This window comes from Falco naumanni, chromosome 4 (assembly GCF_017639655.2).
Source record: "Falco naumanni isolate bFalNau1 chromosome 4, bFalNau1.pat, whole genome shotgun sequence".
Lineage (NCBI taxonomy): Eukaryota > Metazoa > Chordata > Aves > Falconiformes > Falconidae > Falco > Falco naumanni.
Window position 1 is genome coordinate 68769349 of NC_054057.1, and position 17355 is coordinate 68786703.

Sequence of the window (17355 nt, forward strand, 5' to 3'; positions counted from 1 at the left end):
CCGGCTGGGACCCCCGCAGGGCTTTGGGGGCGGGGGTCTGCTCACCCCCCCCCCCATCCCCGCTTTGTTTTCCTGGGGACAGGAGGGTCCCATGGGTGCTGGGGTGGGGCGCGTTTGCCGGCAGCCAGCTGCTGTGGGTGCCCCAGGATGCCCATTCAGACATCCCCACCACCCCTCAAAAAAGAAGAAAGAAAATAAATTATTACAATGTTTTATTTACACCGATTCTGGCCACTACTGCAGCTGCACCTGCTGCCTCGGGGTGGGGGGGTCCCTAGTTCACAGGAGGTGAGGGGCACAGCCAGGGCCTGGCCCCCCCGTGGGAACAGGGAGCATGCGCCCCCAGAGCCCCCCCAACCTCCCTGGGGAGCCCGGGGTCACAAGGGTCCCTGGGGCACCCAGAGGACCCCAAAACCAGCAGCGCGAGGAGCCTAGGGCTTTGCTCTCCACACCCGAGTGGGTGCAATGGCTGGGTGGGCGCTGGGTGCACCTTGCACCACTGCCACCCCCTCCCCACCCCTGGGGTCCCCCCCGGGGTGCCCCCCCCCGGGGTCACCGTCCCATGGCGTCGGTGCCAGCTGGTGCGCAGGCTCAGAAGAAGACGGCGTCGTGGCGGGCGTCACGATCGTACTCCTGGATCCGCGCCTTGATGTGCGTCAGCTTCTGCTTCAGGTATTCGCAGCGCTGCTGCTTTTCCAGGAAGGCTGAATCCTGCTGGTCGGATGGTGCTCAGCCAGGAGGAAACCTGCCATGGCACTGGGGTCCTGTGGTGCCCTCCCTGGGGACCCCCCCCCGCCAAGCACTGGGGAAGAGGGAGAGGTGCGATGGGGAGGCCATGGGCTTGCAGCCTCCCCAGCATGGGGAGCAGATGCTGAGCACTTCCCCTGCTCACCCTCCTCTTCCTCACGCAGGTGTGGGCCACCCCACTGCTGTCCTGCGGGGTGGAAAGACACGTCCTGGAGCCCTGGGGAGGGGGGTCAGCCCGGCCCAGCACGGCCCTAATGAGGCAGCCAGAGCTGATGAGCCCAGGGGGACTCAGGGTGGGCAGCCAGCCTTCCCCCAGCGCCGCCACCAAAACCTCACCCAGGGCGTAGCCATGAAATGCCGCCACTCATCAATTTTCCAGCAGCTGCCAGGTGCGTTGGAGCATCACTCATACCACCTGGGTGTCCACGTCCCCCCACCCACTGCAGCCCCTCCAGCCCCAGCCCCAGGCCCAGCAGAGACCGGCCAACTCATCGCACCCAACGCTGCTCACAAGACACATGGTGCCCACAGCCGGCACCCACCGAGGGACCCACCGTCGTGCTCGTGGTGCGCGGCTGGGCCATCGCCGCCTCTGGCCCCCTGAGCTGCCAGCGCGCGGCGCGGACCTCCCCGAGCAGCTCCGTGTACTCTGCCCGCTGGTCCTGGAAGACGCCCTTGTAGCCCTCCCGCTGCCGGGGGCTCCGGATCGCCGGGTACTTTCTGTGCCACCACGAAGCCACAAGGCTCAGAGTGTGGGAGGGGGAGCCCAGGCGCTGCCTGCACACGCTGGCAGGCAGGACTCCCTCGGGTGGCTGTCACAGGTCCCTGGGGCTCCAGGACACCCTGTCCCGTGGCTGTCCCCATCCCCACAGGAGGCACTTACACCACGTAGTCTGGGACAGCACGTGGCCGGGGTGCCAGCCCTGGGGGGACAGACATGAGCCCCAGCTTCTCCCGCTTCTCAGCAGGGCGGACCCTCGCCAGGGGTCTCCCTGGTGGCACCACTTCATCCTCGAAGGTGACATGCCTGGCTCGGGCTGGCAGAGGCTTCAGGACACAAGGGAGGGGTGTGAGGCTGCATGGCCACCATACCAGAGGGCACGGGGGACACACCACTGAGGCCGTCCTCACTCCCGGTGACAATGGGACCCCTGGGGACCTCCCAGTGCTTCCAGGCCACCTCATGCCTCCACATCTGGAGAAACAGCTGGCTGCCGGCCAGGCAGAGCAGTGCTGTGAGGAAGATGAAGATGAGAGTGGCTGCCAGCACCCTGGCCAGGTGGGAGCTGCTGGCAAGGAGGGGGCCATGGCACAGCCCCCCAGGGTGACAGCACTGACATATGCCACTGCCAGGTAGAGGAGACACATGAGCCCGTTGAGATCTGGTGGGGCTGGGGGTGGGCAGGAGGATGCTGTGGTCACCAATAGCGGCCCCCAGCCCCACAGGGATGGCAGTGAGCAGCCAGGTCAGGGTGGCTGCCCCCAGCCCCTCCAGGCCCCCAGTAGCCCCAACCAGGACTTCATGGAGAAGAAGTGGTGCCAAACCTTCAGCCCAGCCTGCAGCACCCCTGCACCCAGCTCCATACCCAGCAGCCCCGGCTCCCCGGTGGGGTGCGTGGGCTTGGCCATCGGCTCCCAGCGCCTTTGGGGTGATGTGAGTCCCCTGAGTCCATCCGGTGGCTGCTTCGCTTCCCCGCCTCTGGGCTGAGCCCCACTGGAGGAGAAGCCTCGAGATGAGAAGGGCCGGGAGCAAACCCCACGGCGAGCTGACATGGGTCACCAGCCCTTTTCACGTGCCTCAGTTTCCCCCACGGGGCACACTTGCCTGGCCCTGAGCCACCTCCCCTCCGCACGGCTCGCTGGGGGTTTACAAGCAGCATCTGACACGGGGACCCAGCGGTGAGCTCCAACCGTGCCCAGGGGATGTCACCTCCTGTGAGCTCTCCCCGGTGCGCAAACTAGGGCTGCCACCCCATCCCAGTCCCCCACAGCCGGGGCTGGAAATGCCTGTGGGTGAGTGGGAAAGCACCCGCCAGTGCTCCCAGCACCCAAGCTGGGCAGGAGCAGGGACCCACTAGAGCCTCCAGGCAGGAGGAGGGGAAGGGTCCCCACTGCATTGCTGCCGGCCGATCCCCGCCTGCCCCCCCCCCCCCCCCCCAAGGACCCCACGGTTGCTGCTGGACTCCTGTCCAGCAGCCCAGTCCCACTGTGTCACCCCCCTGGCTCCACATCCCCAACCCCCATCCCTACCCCAGGACAGCATCTGGCGCCCCGAGCCCCCCCCCCCGCCCAGTGTTACCTGCCCGTCTCATGGTGGGACGTGGGCCTGGGGCTCCCCGCAATGTCCCTCGGCCACTGCGACGTCCCTCGGCCACCACCCGCCAGCGACAGGCACCAGCGGTTAAACATTAACAGCAATGTGCCACCCCAAAGCGTGGCCACGGGGCCCTGTGTGGGCAGGGGCCAGATCCTGCCCACCCTCCCCCAGCCTTCCCGGTGCCCACCGAGGGCCTCATCCTGCACCCACCTTCTGCCGAGTCCCAGCATCAGGCCCCCGATTTGGCTTTGCAGAGGGCTGGGCAGCACCGACGCCCTGCGGCTGTGCACGGGGAGCCTGGGTACCCCAGCACGGCCAGGGATGCTCTGAGCCCAGCCCCGTCACCCCCGCCCCCAAGCCACTGCAGGGAGCCCCTGCACCTGCCCCCAGTGCCAGCAAGTGGGGGGCTGCAAGCTCCCAGTGCACCCCCGGGGTGGGGCTGGAGCCCTCATGCCAGCCCCATCCCCCTCCTGCAGTGTTTCCAGGATGGGGGGAGCCCCCGTCGCAGCCAGGGAAGCTGCAGAGCTCCCCCCACTTCCAAGCACACACACACACCCCCCATGCCACCCCTCCCACCGGGCAGGGGTCCCGCTGCCGCGAGCAGAGAGTGACGCATCCAGTTCAGCCTCCTTTAATACGCGCCTCAGCCCCCCGCTCCCGGGGCCCCCCCACCGAGGGTCCTGGCTGGGGAGCACGACTGGCCCCCGGGGGGGTCTGGGGGTCCCAGCAGAGGGTCTTTGCCCACCCCGCTGGCAGGGGGCTGGGCTGAATATTGCATCCAGGAATCTCACAGCACTTTACAATGGTCGGTATCGTTGTCCCCCCCACCCCCCCCCACCCCCCTCCCCCCCACCCCCATTTTACAGATGGGGGAAACTGAGGCACAGAGAGGTGACATGACTTGGCCAAGGTCACTTCGTGGCAGAGCCAGGAACAGAGCCCCCTGACCCCCAAAATCCTCAACCCCAGGGGCTCAGCCCTGCTCTCAACCACGGGGGTCTGCCCCCTCCTCCGCGCCTTCCAGGCAAGACCCCAGGTGTCCCCCCACCCTGTCCCTAACCTCCACCCCCCACACACCCGGGGGGGAAGCCCCCCAAAAACCCCCCTCCCAATGCTCAGGGCTCTTGGCTTCTCCTCCCCTACCCCTTCCCCCCCCCACCCACCTCAGCTCCATCCCCCTCAGGGCTGCTCTATCCCCCTTGGTGCAGCGGCTGCTGCATCCCCCCCCCTCTAAAAAGCCCTCCTGGAGGCCAGGGCTCACCCCCCGCCCGGCCAGGGGGGGCACGGGGCGGCTCGGGGAGGGCTCCAGCCTCACGCCAGCACAGTGAACGCAGGAAGTTTATACAGGGCTTTACAGAACAAAGCTACTGAAATCAGCCACACGATGGCCAGACATAAGAGGGGTCCCGGCCCCCCCCCCACCCCCATCACCCGCTGTCCGAGGAGGTGGGGGGGGCGGTGGAAGGGGACCTGGGGGGTCGGGTGGGGGTGCAAGGGGCCGTGGCGGAGCAGAGGCGGGGGGTCCAGCTCCCCAGGAGCTCACGCTGCTGCTGCCCCAGGGCTTGGCTGACCAGCCCCGGCAGCGCCAGCAGGCTCAGCCCCAGCGCCTCCATCTTGCTCTCCAGGGCACCCAGACGCTTCTCCAGATCCTCATTACGTTCCTGCAGCTCCGAGACCATGTCGTACATGATGTTCTGGGTCTGACAGGTAGGGGACACAGCGGGGCAGGGGGCTCAGCACCAGGAGCCCCCCTGCAGTGGGGTCCCCTGGATCCCATCCCAGCATCGCTCACCTTTGCCAGGTCCACCAGTGTGTTGGCCTGGTCATTCAGCTTCCGCTGCTCCATCTTCACGCTCCTCAACCTGCAGAGACACGGGGGAGCAGGGTCAGGGTCAGCCATACCCCCAGGCAGCACCCCCAGCACCCCAGCATGCAGGCCCCCTACCCCACAAGCACAGCCTCTGCCCCTCCATCCTTGCCCCGGACAGCCCCAGGGGGGCTGCACCCCCGTGTTTCCTCCCCCCACAGTTTTGCAGCAACGAGCCCATGCAAACGGGAGCAGGTGGAGGAGAGGAGCAGCCCCGTGGGGCAACTTACTTCTGAGCTCTGCAGGGACAGGGCAGAACAGAGACAAAACACAACAGCAGGTTTAATACCACCACGAAGAGCGCAGGGAGATGACAGCAGCCGCAGCACGGCCATCCCGCCCCCGCCCCGGTTTCCTCCCCCAAGCTGGGTGCCCCTTGGTTGTCCCCCCAAAGCACGAGGTGCCAAGGGGCTCGCAGCCCCCAGCCCTGCTCCCCAGTGCAGGTGAAGCCGGATGGCACACACGGTCACATCAAGCCTCCTCAATCCAGCACCCCTGGGGACACCCCAGCATCACCAAGGTCCCCACCCACCAGGAGAGCAGCCCCGCAGTGGGGACAGGGACCACCTGGCTCCCAACCCAGGGGTCCAAGCAGCACGGGCGCAGAAAGGGAGGGAGCCCCCAGCTCTCATTCCGGAGCCATGATGGGAAAAACCTCCTCGTAGGAAGCAGGTAAAGGTTTGGCACTTACTGATGGATGGCTTGGAGGAACTTACGCTGGTGTTTCCGAACTTTGGCATGGTCGATCTTCTTCACCAGCTTGGTGTGTTTGTAGATGAGCCACGTTTCCCTGAGTACGTTGGCAGCAGCATTTTTCACCTGGAAGCAACCAGGGTCACGGATGAAGATGGCTGGTCCAGCGCCCGGCGATGCTGTGCCTGATGGGGCTGGGGGGACAGCACCAGGGGGGTCTTACCCGCTTTGTTAGCTGCGTATCCATCATGAAGTTGTGCACGTGTTTCTCCGCTTTGGTGAGCTCTAGCTTTCTGGCAACGACAGCGACAACCAGAGCAGTGCAGCCAGCACCCTGCGGGCAGAAAGCCCCGGGGTGAGGGCAGTGGGGGGGCACAGGAGTCATGTCCCCCCCGGCCTGTCCCCCTTGCCGGCGCTCACCATGATGCCAGTGAGCAGACACACGCCCTTCCCGCAGTAGGTGTGCGGCACCATGTCCCCGTAGCCGATGGAGAGGAAGGTGATAGAGATCAGCCACATCGCTCCCAAGAAGTTGCTGGTCACCTCCTGCTTGTCATGGTACCTGTCCAGGGCCAAGCGGAGCTGATGTCACCGCACAGTCCCGGTCCCACCATGTGCCCCTCGTGACACCACCAGCTTTGCCACGTGGTTTTTAGATACTTTCCCATCCGGCGGCTGCAGCCAGGAGAGTCCCCAAGCTCCCAACCACGTCACTGGCACATGGGGCCCCAAAGCAGCTGGGGACACCCTGGGGACACTTTGGGGACACCAGGTATGGGCACTCCAGACACAGGTGCCAGGAAGGAGGAAAGCTCCGGGGGTGGCTGCAGCCCCCAGGAGCAGTGCTGGCTCGGGGGGGCTGGATGAGGATACCGAGGCGCAGAGCAGCAGCCCCCATCCTCCTGAAGCTCCCCCAGACCTCTCTAAGCACAGGACGTGTGTGTCACTGTGTGACCCCCCCCCAGGAGAAGGGATACCCCCCCCCTCTGCAAAGCAGGGGATGGCTGCACAGACCCCGCCAGAGCAAACACCCCGCAAGCCCCTGGAGGGGCCACCTTGGCAAGCTGCCCCCCAAGCAAGGCTACAAAGGGCCCCGAGGCCACTACGGGTGTCACTGGGGGTGGGGGGAAGCAGGGGACACTGCGCTTTGAGATTTCATGGCCAGTGCCGATGCCACGAATGCAGATGGCTGTGCCCCTCACCCCCTCCCCAAGGGACCCCCAGACATGGCCCCCGCTGCTTGCGGGGACGAGCCTGGGGACGAGCCTGGGGACGAGCAGTGGAGCCCAGCGCCGGGTGCAGTGGCCAAGCCGGGCAGCGGATCGGGGGCATGCAGGGAGCAGCAGGGAGCTGGGCAAACCGGGTGCTGGGAGGGAGAAGAGGGAAGGAAGGAGCAAGCTGGGGTGAACTCAAGCGTGCGGTGAGGAATTTAGGATTGCTGCGTCCCTGCCCCCGGCCCCCCCGGCCCCCCGGGCACAGGCACAGCCATCGGCTTGGGCTTGGAACCTCAGTCGGCACTGAGGGATGCGGCAGGGCAATGCTGGGGGGCACCGGCACCCCACGGGGGGCTGGCAGTGAGGGCTGAGCTCGTCCCCAAAGGGCTGGCAGCCTGAGGACGTCACCCCCTGGCGATGCTCCCCAGGACAGGGGGGGCTGCAGTGCTCCCCGCTTCCCTCCGTCCTGCTGGGGAGCACCCGGGACTCCAACACACCCAGACCGTGCACGTCAAGGAGGGGAAACACCGAGCGCCAGCAACAGCCAGAGCCGAGCAAAAGCCCTTTGGAGACTCAGCCGAAGCCTCCGGTTAGGAACAAGGATCCAGCAGCTCCTTCCCGGCTGCTCTGGCTCAGCTCTGCTCCTTGCCAGGGTTTCCCCCTCCCCCCCGGGGCCACCCCAGGACCTGCAGCGATTCCTGCAGCAAGCCCACCCCTCCAAAAGCCCCCCAAGAGCCCTGGCAGAAGGACCTGTGCTCTGCCCCACCCCCGCATGCTGCGACGGGACCCCCGGCTCGTGCCCGCAGCTGTGCTGGGCACCACAGCCACCCTGGCTGGGTGGCACAGGGGGGACAGAAAGCAGCTGCTGAGGTTCCAAGTGGAAAAGGGCTCAGGCCCCTTTCCGTGTCCACGGCCTTTTTGTACCCCCCCGGACCCCCAGCCTTGACACCCCCCCACCCGCTGGCTGCAGCTAATCCTAAATTCTGGGTAGCACAAGCCTGGGGGCGGGGAACGTCCCGTGCAGGACGCGCTGTCGGTCCCTGGGGTGACTCACAGTTTGTCCCTGCAAGCAGCAGAGCGGTCAGGGAGGGAAAACAAGAGCCGTTAATGCGAGTCCCACAGGAGCGGCCGAGAAGGGGCAGGGCACCGGCGCAGGCATCCCAGCCCCAGTATCCCGGTGGGTGCAGCCAAGGAGCATGGGCCACATCCTGCTCGAGGGCTCAGTCCCCTCTGCAAGACCCCCAGCTCCTCCTAGCCGGAGCAGCCGGCAGAGAGGGGGGGTCCTGCTGCATCCCAGGCAGGGCACAGAGGGGCTTGGGAGAGCTCTAGAGACAGCCTGGGGGTCCGCCCGTCCCAGCCTTGCCTTGGCAAGCGTGTTTGGTTTGGCAAAACCATTGCGGCCACCAGCCGGGGCATAAGGGTCCTGCCAGGGAGGCTCTGCCTGGAGAGCAGGGGCCTCTTCTCCAAGAAGCCTCTTCTCTCCTCAAAGCCGCCTCGGGGGCTGCACCGTGTGTCCTCAGCTGCACCCCAGCCCGAGAGCCCCATCAGGGAGCGCCCCCTGTACCTCTCACAGACGCGGACCGTCCAGGCAGCGATGATCCAGGAGGAGATGCTGAACACCAGGAGGACAGTGCCAGGGCAGATGGTCATGAGGGTCTTCATGACAAAGCGGGTGTTGAAGTTGATCTTGTTGAGGGCACCGATGCTGCGGGAGGAGGCGTCGGTGAAGAGCTTGCTGTGCAGCAGCATGACGCGCCCGATCAGGTACAGCCGCAGGAACATGGGGATGGAGAGGATGATGTCCACATCAGCATCGGCCACCGAGGCGGCATAGGTGAAGGCCAACCGTGCCGTCCAGGTGAAGAGGTACTGGCCAGGGATGGGGTGGATGGCGCAGACGATCAACTCCAGGGCAATGAAGAAGATGCGCTCGTAGGTCATGGCGATGCGCCAGTCGTCAGCGCCGTTATCTACCATGAAGAGCTGCCAGGGGGGAGGAAGAGGAGGGGGGGGTGGGCGGTGGGATCCCCAGGGTGGCGTGGCCCTGGTGAGCCCCCACTAGCGGGTGCCCCTCACCTGGATCTCTCTGGCGTGGTACATGACGATGAGCCCCAGGAGGATGATGGTCGAGAGGCTGATAAGGCATTTCAGTGCAAACGAATACGATGACTCCTGTGAGAGGGCAGGCAGTGTCAGCCCGGGCAGGCCCCCCACTATCCCCAGCCGCCCACCCACCACACCCTCTACCTTGGTGTAGACCCCCCAGGACAGCTCCGTCTCTGTGACCATCACCACGATGCCGAACATCCCAAAGATGAGGGCGTAATCGCTGAGGCGCTTCCGCTTCTCAAAAAGGGCTCGCCGGTGCCCCAGCTTGTACCCAATGTTCTGGTTCCGCCGGGGTCCTCGGCCCCGCTCCTCAGCCGCATCCTGTGCCGGGGCCGCCGCGGTGCCAGGATCCGAACCCCCGGCCTGCTCTGGCCGTGAGACCACCACCTCGAGGCCAGGGGAATGGCGGGGCCGCAGCGGCTGGGTCTCCCCCTCCAGCGGGTGCAGGGTGCGGGCAGAGGCACTCAGGGGGCCCCGGGGCCGTGCCACCCCCCCATTGTACCGGCAGCCACTCATGGCTCTGGCGGGGAGGGGGCCGGGCGATCCCGCATGGCTCAGCGGCGCGGGGGCGACCTGCGGGAGAGGGGACGGCGTCGGATGAGGAGGTCCTGGGGGGGGGTCCCCAGGATCAGCATCCTCATCCCACCTGGCACCAGGCGACACTTCCTGGGGCACGTGGTGCCCATGTGCCGGCCTCGACGGTGGCAGGGGGGCTGCACCCTGCCCACGGAGGGGGGGGGCTGCACCCTGCCCACGGGGGACGTTTCCTGCCCACGGGGGAAGCCGTGTACCCTGCCGGGGGTCGGTGCCACCGCAGCGCGGTCGCCCCCCCCATAGCAGCCCCGCCGGGGCAGGGTGGGGGGCACAGCGAGGGCAGGAGGGGTCCGTCCCCACGGTGCTCCCGGTTCCCGGTGCCAACCCCTGCCCGCGGCCCCCGGAACGGCTCCGGTAACGAGCCGCAGCTGCGCGTCCCCGCCGCCCTGCGACCTCCCCGCTGTGCCCGGGGCTCCCGGTACCGGCGTGCCCGGTGGGCTCGGCTCGGCTCGACCCCGCCCCCGGCCCCTGCCCGCTACCTGCCGCCGGGCCGGGACGGGCCGGGGCCGCGCCGCCGCCGCCGCCGCTGCCGCCGCCGCAGCCCGGCTCGGTCCCGGGGGCGCGCGGCGGCGGGACCGGAGCGCCCGGGGGCGGGGCGGGGGCGGACCGAGATGCCTCATTGGCGGGCACCGTCCCCGCCCCCCCCGTGACGAGCATCACGCCACGCCCACCCCACGCCCCCCGCGCTGACCCCGCCCCCGGCCCCACAGCCGCCCCCCCCCCATGCGCTCCCTGACATCCCTGAGCCCCTAGAGCCCCTCCTGCCCCCGCACCCCCCCGGCCCCGCCCCGGCCCCACCGCTCCCTCACCCCCGGCACCCCCTCGCACCGCCGGCCGTGCACCCCCCCTGTACCCCCATACACCCCCATGCACCCTCTTGTACCCCCATGCACCCCATCCCCACCCATCCCCCAGCACACCCCAGCACACACCCTTCCACCCCCGCAGTAACACGCTCAGCACCCCCCATGCACCCCCCACCACCCCCCCCAGCTTCCAGCCTCACTGAACAGCTCCTCTGCCCCCAAACCCCACCAGCCCCCCTGCATCCCCCACACCCCCAGTGCACCCTCTCCATCCTCCCCACGCACCCCAAGTACGCTGCCTCCAGCATCCTCAGCACATCCCCTCTGTCACTGCCCCCCCAGCACCCCCATGATTCCCCTGACACCAGCAGCCCTGCCCACCCCAGCCCCATGTACCCCCCTACCTGCTCGGGCTCCCCAGGGCCGGCCGGGGGGCGCCTCGGGGCATTAGGGGCTGTGGGGCCGGGGCTTTGTGTGGCGGGGGTCTGGGGGGCCGGGTGCCATGGGCTTCCCTCCACGCCTGGCCATAGAGGAGATGTGGCATTAGCAGCGTCCCCAAACCCCCCTGGCCACGGTACTAGCGACCCCCAGAGCAACTGCACCCAGCCGAGGGTCCTGCCCTGGCCCCACCACTCAGGGGGTCACCCTGTCCCGTGTCACCCCGTGCACCCCCCACCTGCAGTAGCAGGGCTGTGGGCAGTGGGGCTGCTGTGCCACACTGAGCCCAAGCCCCCCCCCAGCAGCCAGGGTGGGCGAGCGGGGATTCGGCAAGCAGAGCCGCATTTTCCAGCTGTGGGTTTGTCACCAGGCTGTGGGGTACAGGGACTGCAGGGCTGGAGTGGCACCAGGGGTCCGTGGGCTGAGCCCCCGGCCCTGCACCCTCCTGCTGCGCGGCCAGGGCTGAGCTGCAATGGGGGAGGCACCAGCCCAGGCAGTTCCCTTGGCCCCACTGCACGGGTGGCCCCGCAGAGCCAGCACAGCTCCCCCCACCAGCACAAGCAGCCACGTCACACGGGGTCTCACAGCAGAAAGCACAGATCCCACTGCAGAAACAGCCCCATTGCAGCCAACACGGACCCCCAGCACCAATGGCCCCATTGCACCAACAGCCCCGTTGCATGAGAGGCTGCACTGCACAAACGGCCCCATTGCACCAACAGCCCCGTTGCATGAGAGGCTGCACTGCACAAACAGCCCCATTGCAGCAAGCAAGGGCCCCTGGTACCAACAGCCCCATTGCATGAGGGACTGCATTGCCCAGTCGGTCCTGTTGCACCGGCACAGACCCCCAGCACCAACAGCCCCATTGCATAAACAGTCCTGTTGTATGTGGGGTTGCACTGCATGAACAGCCCCGCTGCAGCCAGCACGGACCCCTGGCACCAACAGCTCCATTGCACAAATGGCCCCATTGCACAAACAGCCCCGTTGCACAAGGGGCTGCACTGCACGAACAGCCCCGCTGCAGCCAGTGCAGACCCCCAGCACCAATGGCCCCATTGCACAACAGGCCTCAAAATCCCTGCACGGAGCCCACGATGCCGATGGCACCGGCAGCGCTGTCCCGGTCAGAGGGCCAGGATGGGGCATGTTGCTGCAGGGCTCCTTGCATGGGGGAGCTGGGGGTCCCCGTAGCGCCCCCCCCCCCCCCCCCCCCCCCGGCCCTGCTCCCCGCATTTCAGGCCTCCAAGCACCAAATCCTGCTGCAGCCCATCCCAGCAAACACGCTGAGCAAACGGCACTGGCATCCCCGTTGCAAACATCACCACCTTTCCCACATCCCTCCCAGTGCGGGGACACTGGGGAAGGTGCTATCGCCACCAGCACCTCCCCATGAGTGGGGGGCAGCAGGGTTTGGGACTCCTTCCCCATCCCCGAGGGATGCACCAGAGCCAGGGAAGATGCTTCCCTGCTACCTTCGGGAGCAAAGGCTGTGTGGCCGAGCTCCAGCGCCCAGCTGCTCCCCGGTGTGTATCCGGGGCGGCTGGCTCCCCTCCAGAGCCAGATCATTTTCTCTCCATTCTGCCAAATTTATTGCAGGAAAATGGGCTCCGATTTCTTTTTAATACTCAGTTGGGGAGAAAAAATACGCAGCGGGCAGGATGGAGGGGAAGCGGTTTCTCAGGGCTGCCGGCCCCAGGCCCCTTTGCTGCGGAGGTGCCGGAGATGCCGGAGCCATGCCAGGGCAGAGCATCCACCCCACAGCCCAGCAAACTTTTTGGTACCTTGAATGGGGCTGGTGAAGCTGCCCCCAGAACCCTCCCAGATGGATGACGGTAAATATTTTATTAACCATCACTCCGTGGTCATTTCACTAATAGCTTCTATTGACGGCAACATAAATGGGCCTTATTAAATCTTCCCTCTGTCAGGACATCGATAGGGATGTTTCCCCACAGGATTCAATGCCCAGAGGGTTGATTAAAACTGCAAAGCCCCGAGGGGTCCCTGTCCCCTGTCCCCATGGGGACACTGTGGCCGTTGGCTGCTTTCCCCAGGATGCTTGGGCGGGATGCGCAGCACAGGGGTACCCGGCGTGGTTCTCCACGGCCCCACTGCGGGGACGGGACGGGGACGTGGCAGGTGGCCCCAGCCAGGGCTGATGGCCACGGCCGCCGCATGTCCTTGAGCAACGGCCCCGAGCGTCCCCGCTCCCGGCAGCTCCCGCACCGGGAGGTTGGTGGCGATGCGGCAGCAGGACGCCCACCGCCGCAGCCCGGGTGTCTCAGCACGGCTGCAGGGTGCTCCCACCGCCCCCGCAGCAACGCTCAGGGCTGGGACACGGGCGCCCACGAGGTCTCATCTCCCCGGTGGGCTGTGGGGGTCCCTGGGGAGGCAGGGGGGGCCTGTCTGCCCTGGGTAGGAATGAGATGTCACCGGCTTTAAAGAGGAGCTGGCCGGGGAAGGACCCTCGGTTGGGAGGGATGGGGATGGCAGGTGAAGGGGTCCTAAGGGGGACCCAGCACCTCCTCACCCTGCGTGGAGCAGGGACACAGATGGGGGGGCACGACATGGATTAACCCCCACATGGCTGGGCTGCAGCAGCTCCTGGTGCTTTGGGGGTGGCAATGGGACCCTCAGCTCCCCCTGTGCCCCAGAGCAGCGATGCTGCCTGGGAGCAACTGCAGCAGAGGAGGGTGCAGCTAAAAATAGAGGCGGGCAGCCGAAAGGCTCCCCACTGGTGATTTATTTATTACCTGCTCGCTAATTCCTGCCTGGGAATCGTGGTCCCAGGGAGGGTGGAGCAGGAATTTGGGGGAGCAGCGGCTGCTGGTGGGGCTGTGCCCACAGGCCCCACGCCACCAGCCAGGCGGCGTGGCCACAGTCCTGGTGCTGTACTGGGGGAAAGGGGCCGGGGAACCAGGGAACCCCCCCCAGCCATGGCGCAGGGGTGCTCGGGGTGGCAGGACCCACACCATGCCCCAGCTCGGGGCTGTAGGGGCCCTCTGGCCAGCCGGCCTGGGGACTCAGGGCTTGCCGGGTACACAAAGTGCGTCAGACCCCTTGCAGCTCCCCCGTCCCCTCAAATCCCCTGTGGTGGCCCTGGTTCCTTGGGTGGCCGCAACTCCTGCTGCCGCCAAGCCCTGGCCATATGTCCCAGGCTGGAGAGCATCTGTTGGTGCTGGCAGGAGCCCCCAGCCCCCGCAAACGCTGCTGCCCACCCACTGGCACAGGGCTGGATGGGGCTGTGTGCCACCACCGCTGTCCCCCCAGGCAGGGCAGAGGGGCTCGAGCATGGTTTGGGGGAGCACAGGACCATCTGAGCCCCCTGGGGCTGGTGAAGGCACCAGCATGAGGCCACCAGGCTCCCAAAGAGCACCAGGTCGGCTCAGCCAAGCCCTGCCACTGTGGGACCCCTGGTGACGCCAGCAGCTGGGCCCCCATCCCCCAGTCACCCCATGTCCACACTGGCACATCAGGGACAGTGTAAAGGGGCAGAGCCTGGCACTTGTGGGGTGATTCACCCCACGCAGGATCTGGCCCATTCCCACCCATGGAGCTGTGGGGTGTCGGTGGGTCCCACAGCACAGGGAGAGGCATGCAGGCTGGCACGCGTGCGGGGACACGTGGGGACACGCAGGGACACCCGAACATCCCTGGCCCCGCCATGATGCAGGGGAATCCCCAGCTTATCCCAGGGTCTCCCCAAGAAAACCCCTCCCCTGAGCCCCACCGAGACGCTCTGGGGCCGGGGCTGGATCAGGCCCTGGAGGGACAGCGGGGGCAGCACCAGTGTCCCTGGGGCTGGCAGAACCAGCCGGGACCCCCCCAGGCACCCCCAACCCAAGGGGGACCCTATCCCCAGTCCTCCCACCTCAGGAGGGGACACAGCCCGGGATGTCCTACCTGTGTGGAGCCAAGCAGGTGCCTGGGGCTGGGATGGGGGGTGCTGTGGGGTCTAGGGTGGGGGGTTCAGGCTCCCCACACCCCCCTCTGCCGCCACTGCGCTGCCGTCCCCAGACAAAGCCGCTGCGCTGGGTTTGCCTGCCGCCTCCCCCACGCAGCTCAGCTCAGCCGAAGGACAAAGCCGCTCCGCCTGGCTGCCCCTGCCGGGCCACTACAGACCCCCTGCCCGGGGCCAGCCGGGGGACACATGGGTGCCCCCGCGGCCCCTGGGACTGCCACAAGCTCCTTGGGGGGGGGGGGGAATCCCTTAAACCTCAAGCACCTTTGGGGAGCCTTGTCCCCTCGTGGCAGGGTGGTGGTCCCCACCACCATGGAGGTGTCCCCGCAGCCACTGCGGTCCCCAGCCCTGCACGGGGTCCCCAAGGTCACAGGGAAGGTCGGGAGGGGCAGGGAGGGCCCCGCGCCCACGGCCTCGATGGCTGTACCGTGGCACACCGGGCACCCTCCGGTACATCGAGGCCACGAGCACCGTGTGTTGCCAGAACCTGCCGGCAGCCCCGAGTGCCAAGCCCAGGCTTTGACCAGCAAACACCGCGCACGGCCTGAGGTCCCGCCAGCCTCGGCGCCTCGTTGGACGCGCCACCCCGGCATGGCCAGCTCCTGGCGGCACAGCCAGATCGACCAAAGCTGTTTGTGGCACAGACTCCCTGGTTTCGGTGGGTGCTGAGCAGGGTTGGTTCCTCCAGAGCCATCCTGGGGCCATATGCCACCGGGGCTGTGCTGGCAGCTGGACCCTGCTGCTGGGGAGCACCGAGGGACCCTGCTCCCCAGCCTCACACCGTCACTGCCACAGCCACACCAGAGACCCCTGCGACCCCCTGACTCTGGCAGCTGGAGCTTGCCCAGAGCAGCCAACCCACCACAGGCAGGGCATCCCCGGTGTCCCCCAGCTCCCCACACCCAGGCGCTCAGCCGCGGCAGGGGGAAGCCATCCCCAGCGTCCCCACCGGTGCCACCCCCACGCCCGCTCACTTGCCACTGCCCCGCACTATGGGGAGCGTCGGGACGAGCTGGGGTGCCCAGGGGGCGGCGGGGGCATGGGCCGGGGTGCAGTGGCCGCAGCCGCTGGCAGCTCTCTGCGTGGCGGAGCAGCAGTAGCAACGGCAGCCGTGCCTGGGTGCATGTGGGAGCCACGGCACGGCGGGGGGGGGGCCGGGGGCTTCCCCGCCCCACGCCCCCACATCCCCCCCGGCCCTGCCGCGGCGGCCAGTGACCTTGAGGCCGAGAAGCTGGCGGAGGATGGGGGAGGAGGATATTTTTAGCTGGGCAGAGTCACTCCCATCGCGTCCTCATTGTCACTGCCGTGGGCTGCTTCCCGCGCCCCGCTGCCCCGATCCAGCCCCCCCAGCTCCCTGCCGTGCTGGGGCCTGCGGGGTGCAGCATGGGGGGGGGGGGGGCAGCAGGGGCAGCTGAATGGGCCCAGCCTGCTCTAGACCCCCCCAGCCTCGGGGTGCCCTCAGGGCAGCCCCCCCATGGCATCCCCTTCCCAAAGAGCCTTCGGGTATGCCCCCACTGCCCCTCTCCATCCCTGCCACACCGGGGGTCCCCGGGAGCCAGGAGGTGCCCACGAGCTGGGGGATTCCCAAGAGCCGGGGATTCCCAGGAGCGAGGGGGTTCCCCAGCATAGCACATCCTCAGGAGCTGCGGGGGTGCCCCCAGCCCACCATTCCCCCCCCCGCCCCGGTGCACCCACCTGCAGACAGACCCCGGCCTCCGCTCCCCTCGAGCGCTGCCACCGGTGACCATGGCCTGGCGTCGGCACGTGCCGGCGCAGCGGTGAGCCCGGGCTGACCAGAGGCTTCACCGGCACAACCGGGTGAGTTGGGGGCCGGGGGTGGCCGGGTGCCTCGACTCCGGCCCCGCGGTCCCACCTGGCCCCACGCCGCCGCTCCGTGCCTCGGTTTCCCCAGCGCGCAGGGCTGCCGGGGCGGCGATGCGGCGGCGTTGCTATTCCGCTCACACGCGCAGCCGCGCACACCCGCTCCCGGTTCCTCCCCGCCGCCCCGGCCACCGCAGCTATTGTCTGCAGCTAAATTTAGCCTATTGCCGGCTCCCCCATTTTAATTGCCACATCTGCGGGGATGTGGGCGATCGCCCGCTCCGCGCCTCCCCAAGCACCCACGCCACCGCCGTGCTCCTCCCTTCCTGGTGCCCAGCACCATCCCACCCGTGACACTGGGAAGCTGGAGCCGTGGTGGCTCAGACCCTGCAGCGGTGCCCTCGGTAGCCCCCCCGGTGGCACCAGAAGCAGCCCTCTGGCTGGCCTGGCACGGGGGCATGTGCAGGATGCAGCACCCAGGGTGGCACAGGGACCAGGTGGCACAGGGACCACGGGCACCCACCTGGGCATTGTACCCAGCTGCTGCGTGACACCCAGGGGTCCAATTACCACTGGTGGGGAAGCAGGGATTCCCCCAGGTGTAGGGGTGTGTGGGGGGGACACCCCTGAGCAGGCCCCTGGATTTGGTGCACATTGCACCCAAGCTCTGCAGGCTGCAGTGGGGTGCAGGCAGGGTGGGGGTGTTGTGGGGGGATGGGGGTGTTGTGGGGGGTGGTGGTGCTGCCCACCTGCCTGCAGCTGCCTCCCGCTCCCTTTGACAA

At 67.6% G+C, this 17355-nt stretch overlaps 2 protein-coding genes across 7 annotated transcripts; both read right to left on the minus strand.

Annotated features, from left to right (window-relative positions):
• Positions 1-196: 196 nt before the first annotated feature.
• Positions 197-3130, minus strand: OCEL1 (occludin/ELL domain containing 1). Of its 3 annotated transcripts, none has more exons than XM_040589625.1 (6): positions 3047-3130; positions 2334-2461; positions 1631-1794; positions 1302-1467; positions 893-934; positions 197-711 (listed from the first exon to the last, which is right to left on the minus strand). In XM_040589625.1, exons 1-6 carry the CDS (start codon positions 3057-3059, stop codon positions 592-594), a joined length of 633 nt encoding a protein of 210 aa, XP_040445559.1. In that variant the 5' UTR covers positions 3060-3130; the 3' UTR covers positions 197-591. The 3 variants fall into 3 exon arrangements, with proteins under 3 accessions (XP_040445559.1, XP_040445556.1, XP_040445558.1); XM_040589622.1 differs by having other exon boundaries at positions 1631-1980; XM_040589624.1 differs by lacking the exon at positions 893-934 and having other exon boundaries at positions 1631-1980.
• A 1269-nt stretch (positions 3131-4399) lies between these two features.
• Positions 4400-16734, minus strand: KCNN1 (potassium calcium-activated channel subfamily N member 1). Of its 4 annotated transcripts, XM_040589577.1 has the most exons (12): positions 16448-16734; positions 10752-10867; positions 9086-9520; positions 8915-9010; positions 8403-8821; positions 7893-7901; positions 6045-6186; positions 5848-5958; positions 5623-5750; positions 5162-5170; positions 4857-4926; positions 4400-4764 (listed from the first exon to the last, which is right to left on the minus strand). In XM_040589577.1, the coding sequence occupies exons 3-12, from the start codon at positions 9461-9463 to the stop codon at positions 4492-4494; spliced, it is 1635 nt and encodes a 544-aa protein (XP_040445511.1). In that variant the 5' UTR covers positions 9464-9520; positions 10752-10867; positions 16448-16734; the 3' UTR covers positions 4400-4491. The 4 variants fall into 4 exon arrangements, with proteins under 4 accessions (XP_040445511.1, XP_040445509.1, XP_040445507.1 ...); XM_040589575.1 differs by lacking the exon at positions 5162-5170 and having other exon boundaries at positions 16448-16716; XM_040589573.1 differs by lacking the exon at positions 7893-7901 and having other exon boundaries at positions 16448-16715.
• Positions 16735-17355: the final 621 nt, after the last annotated feature.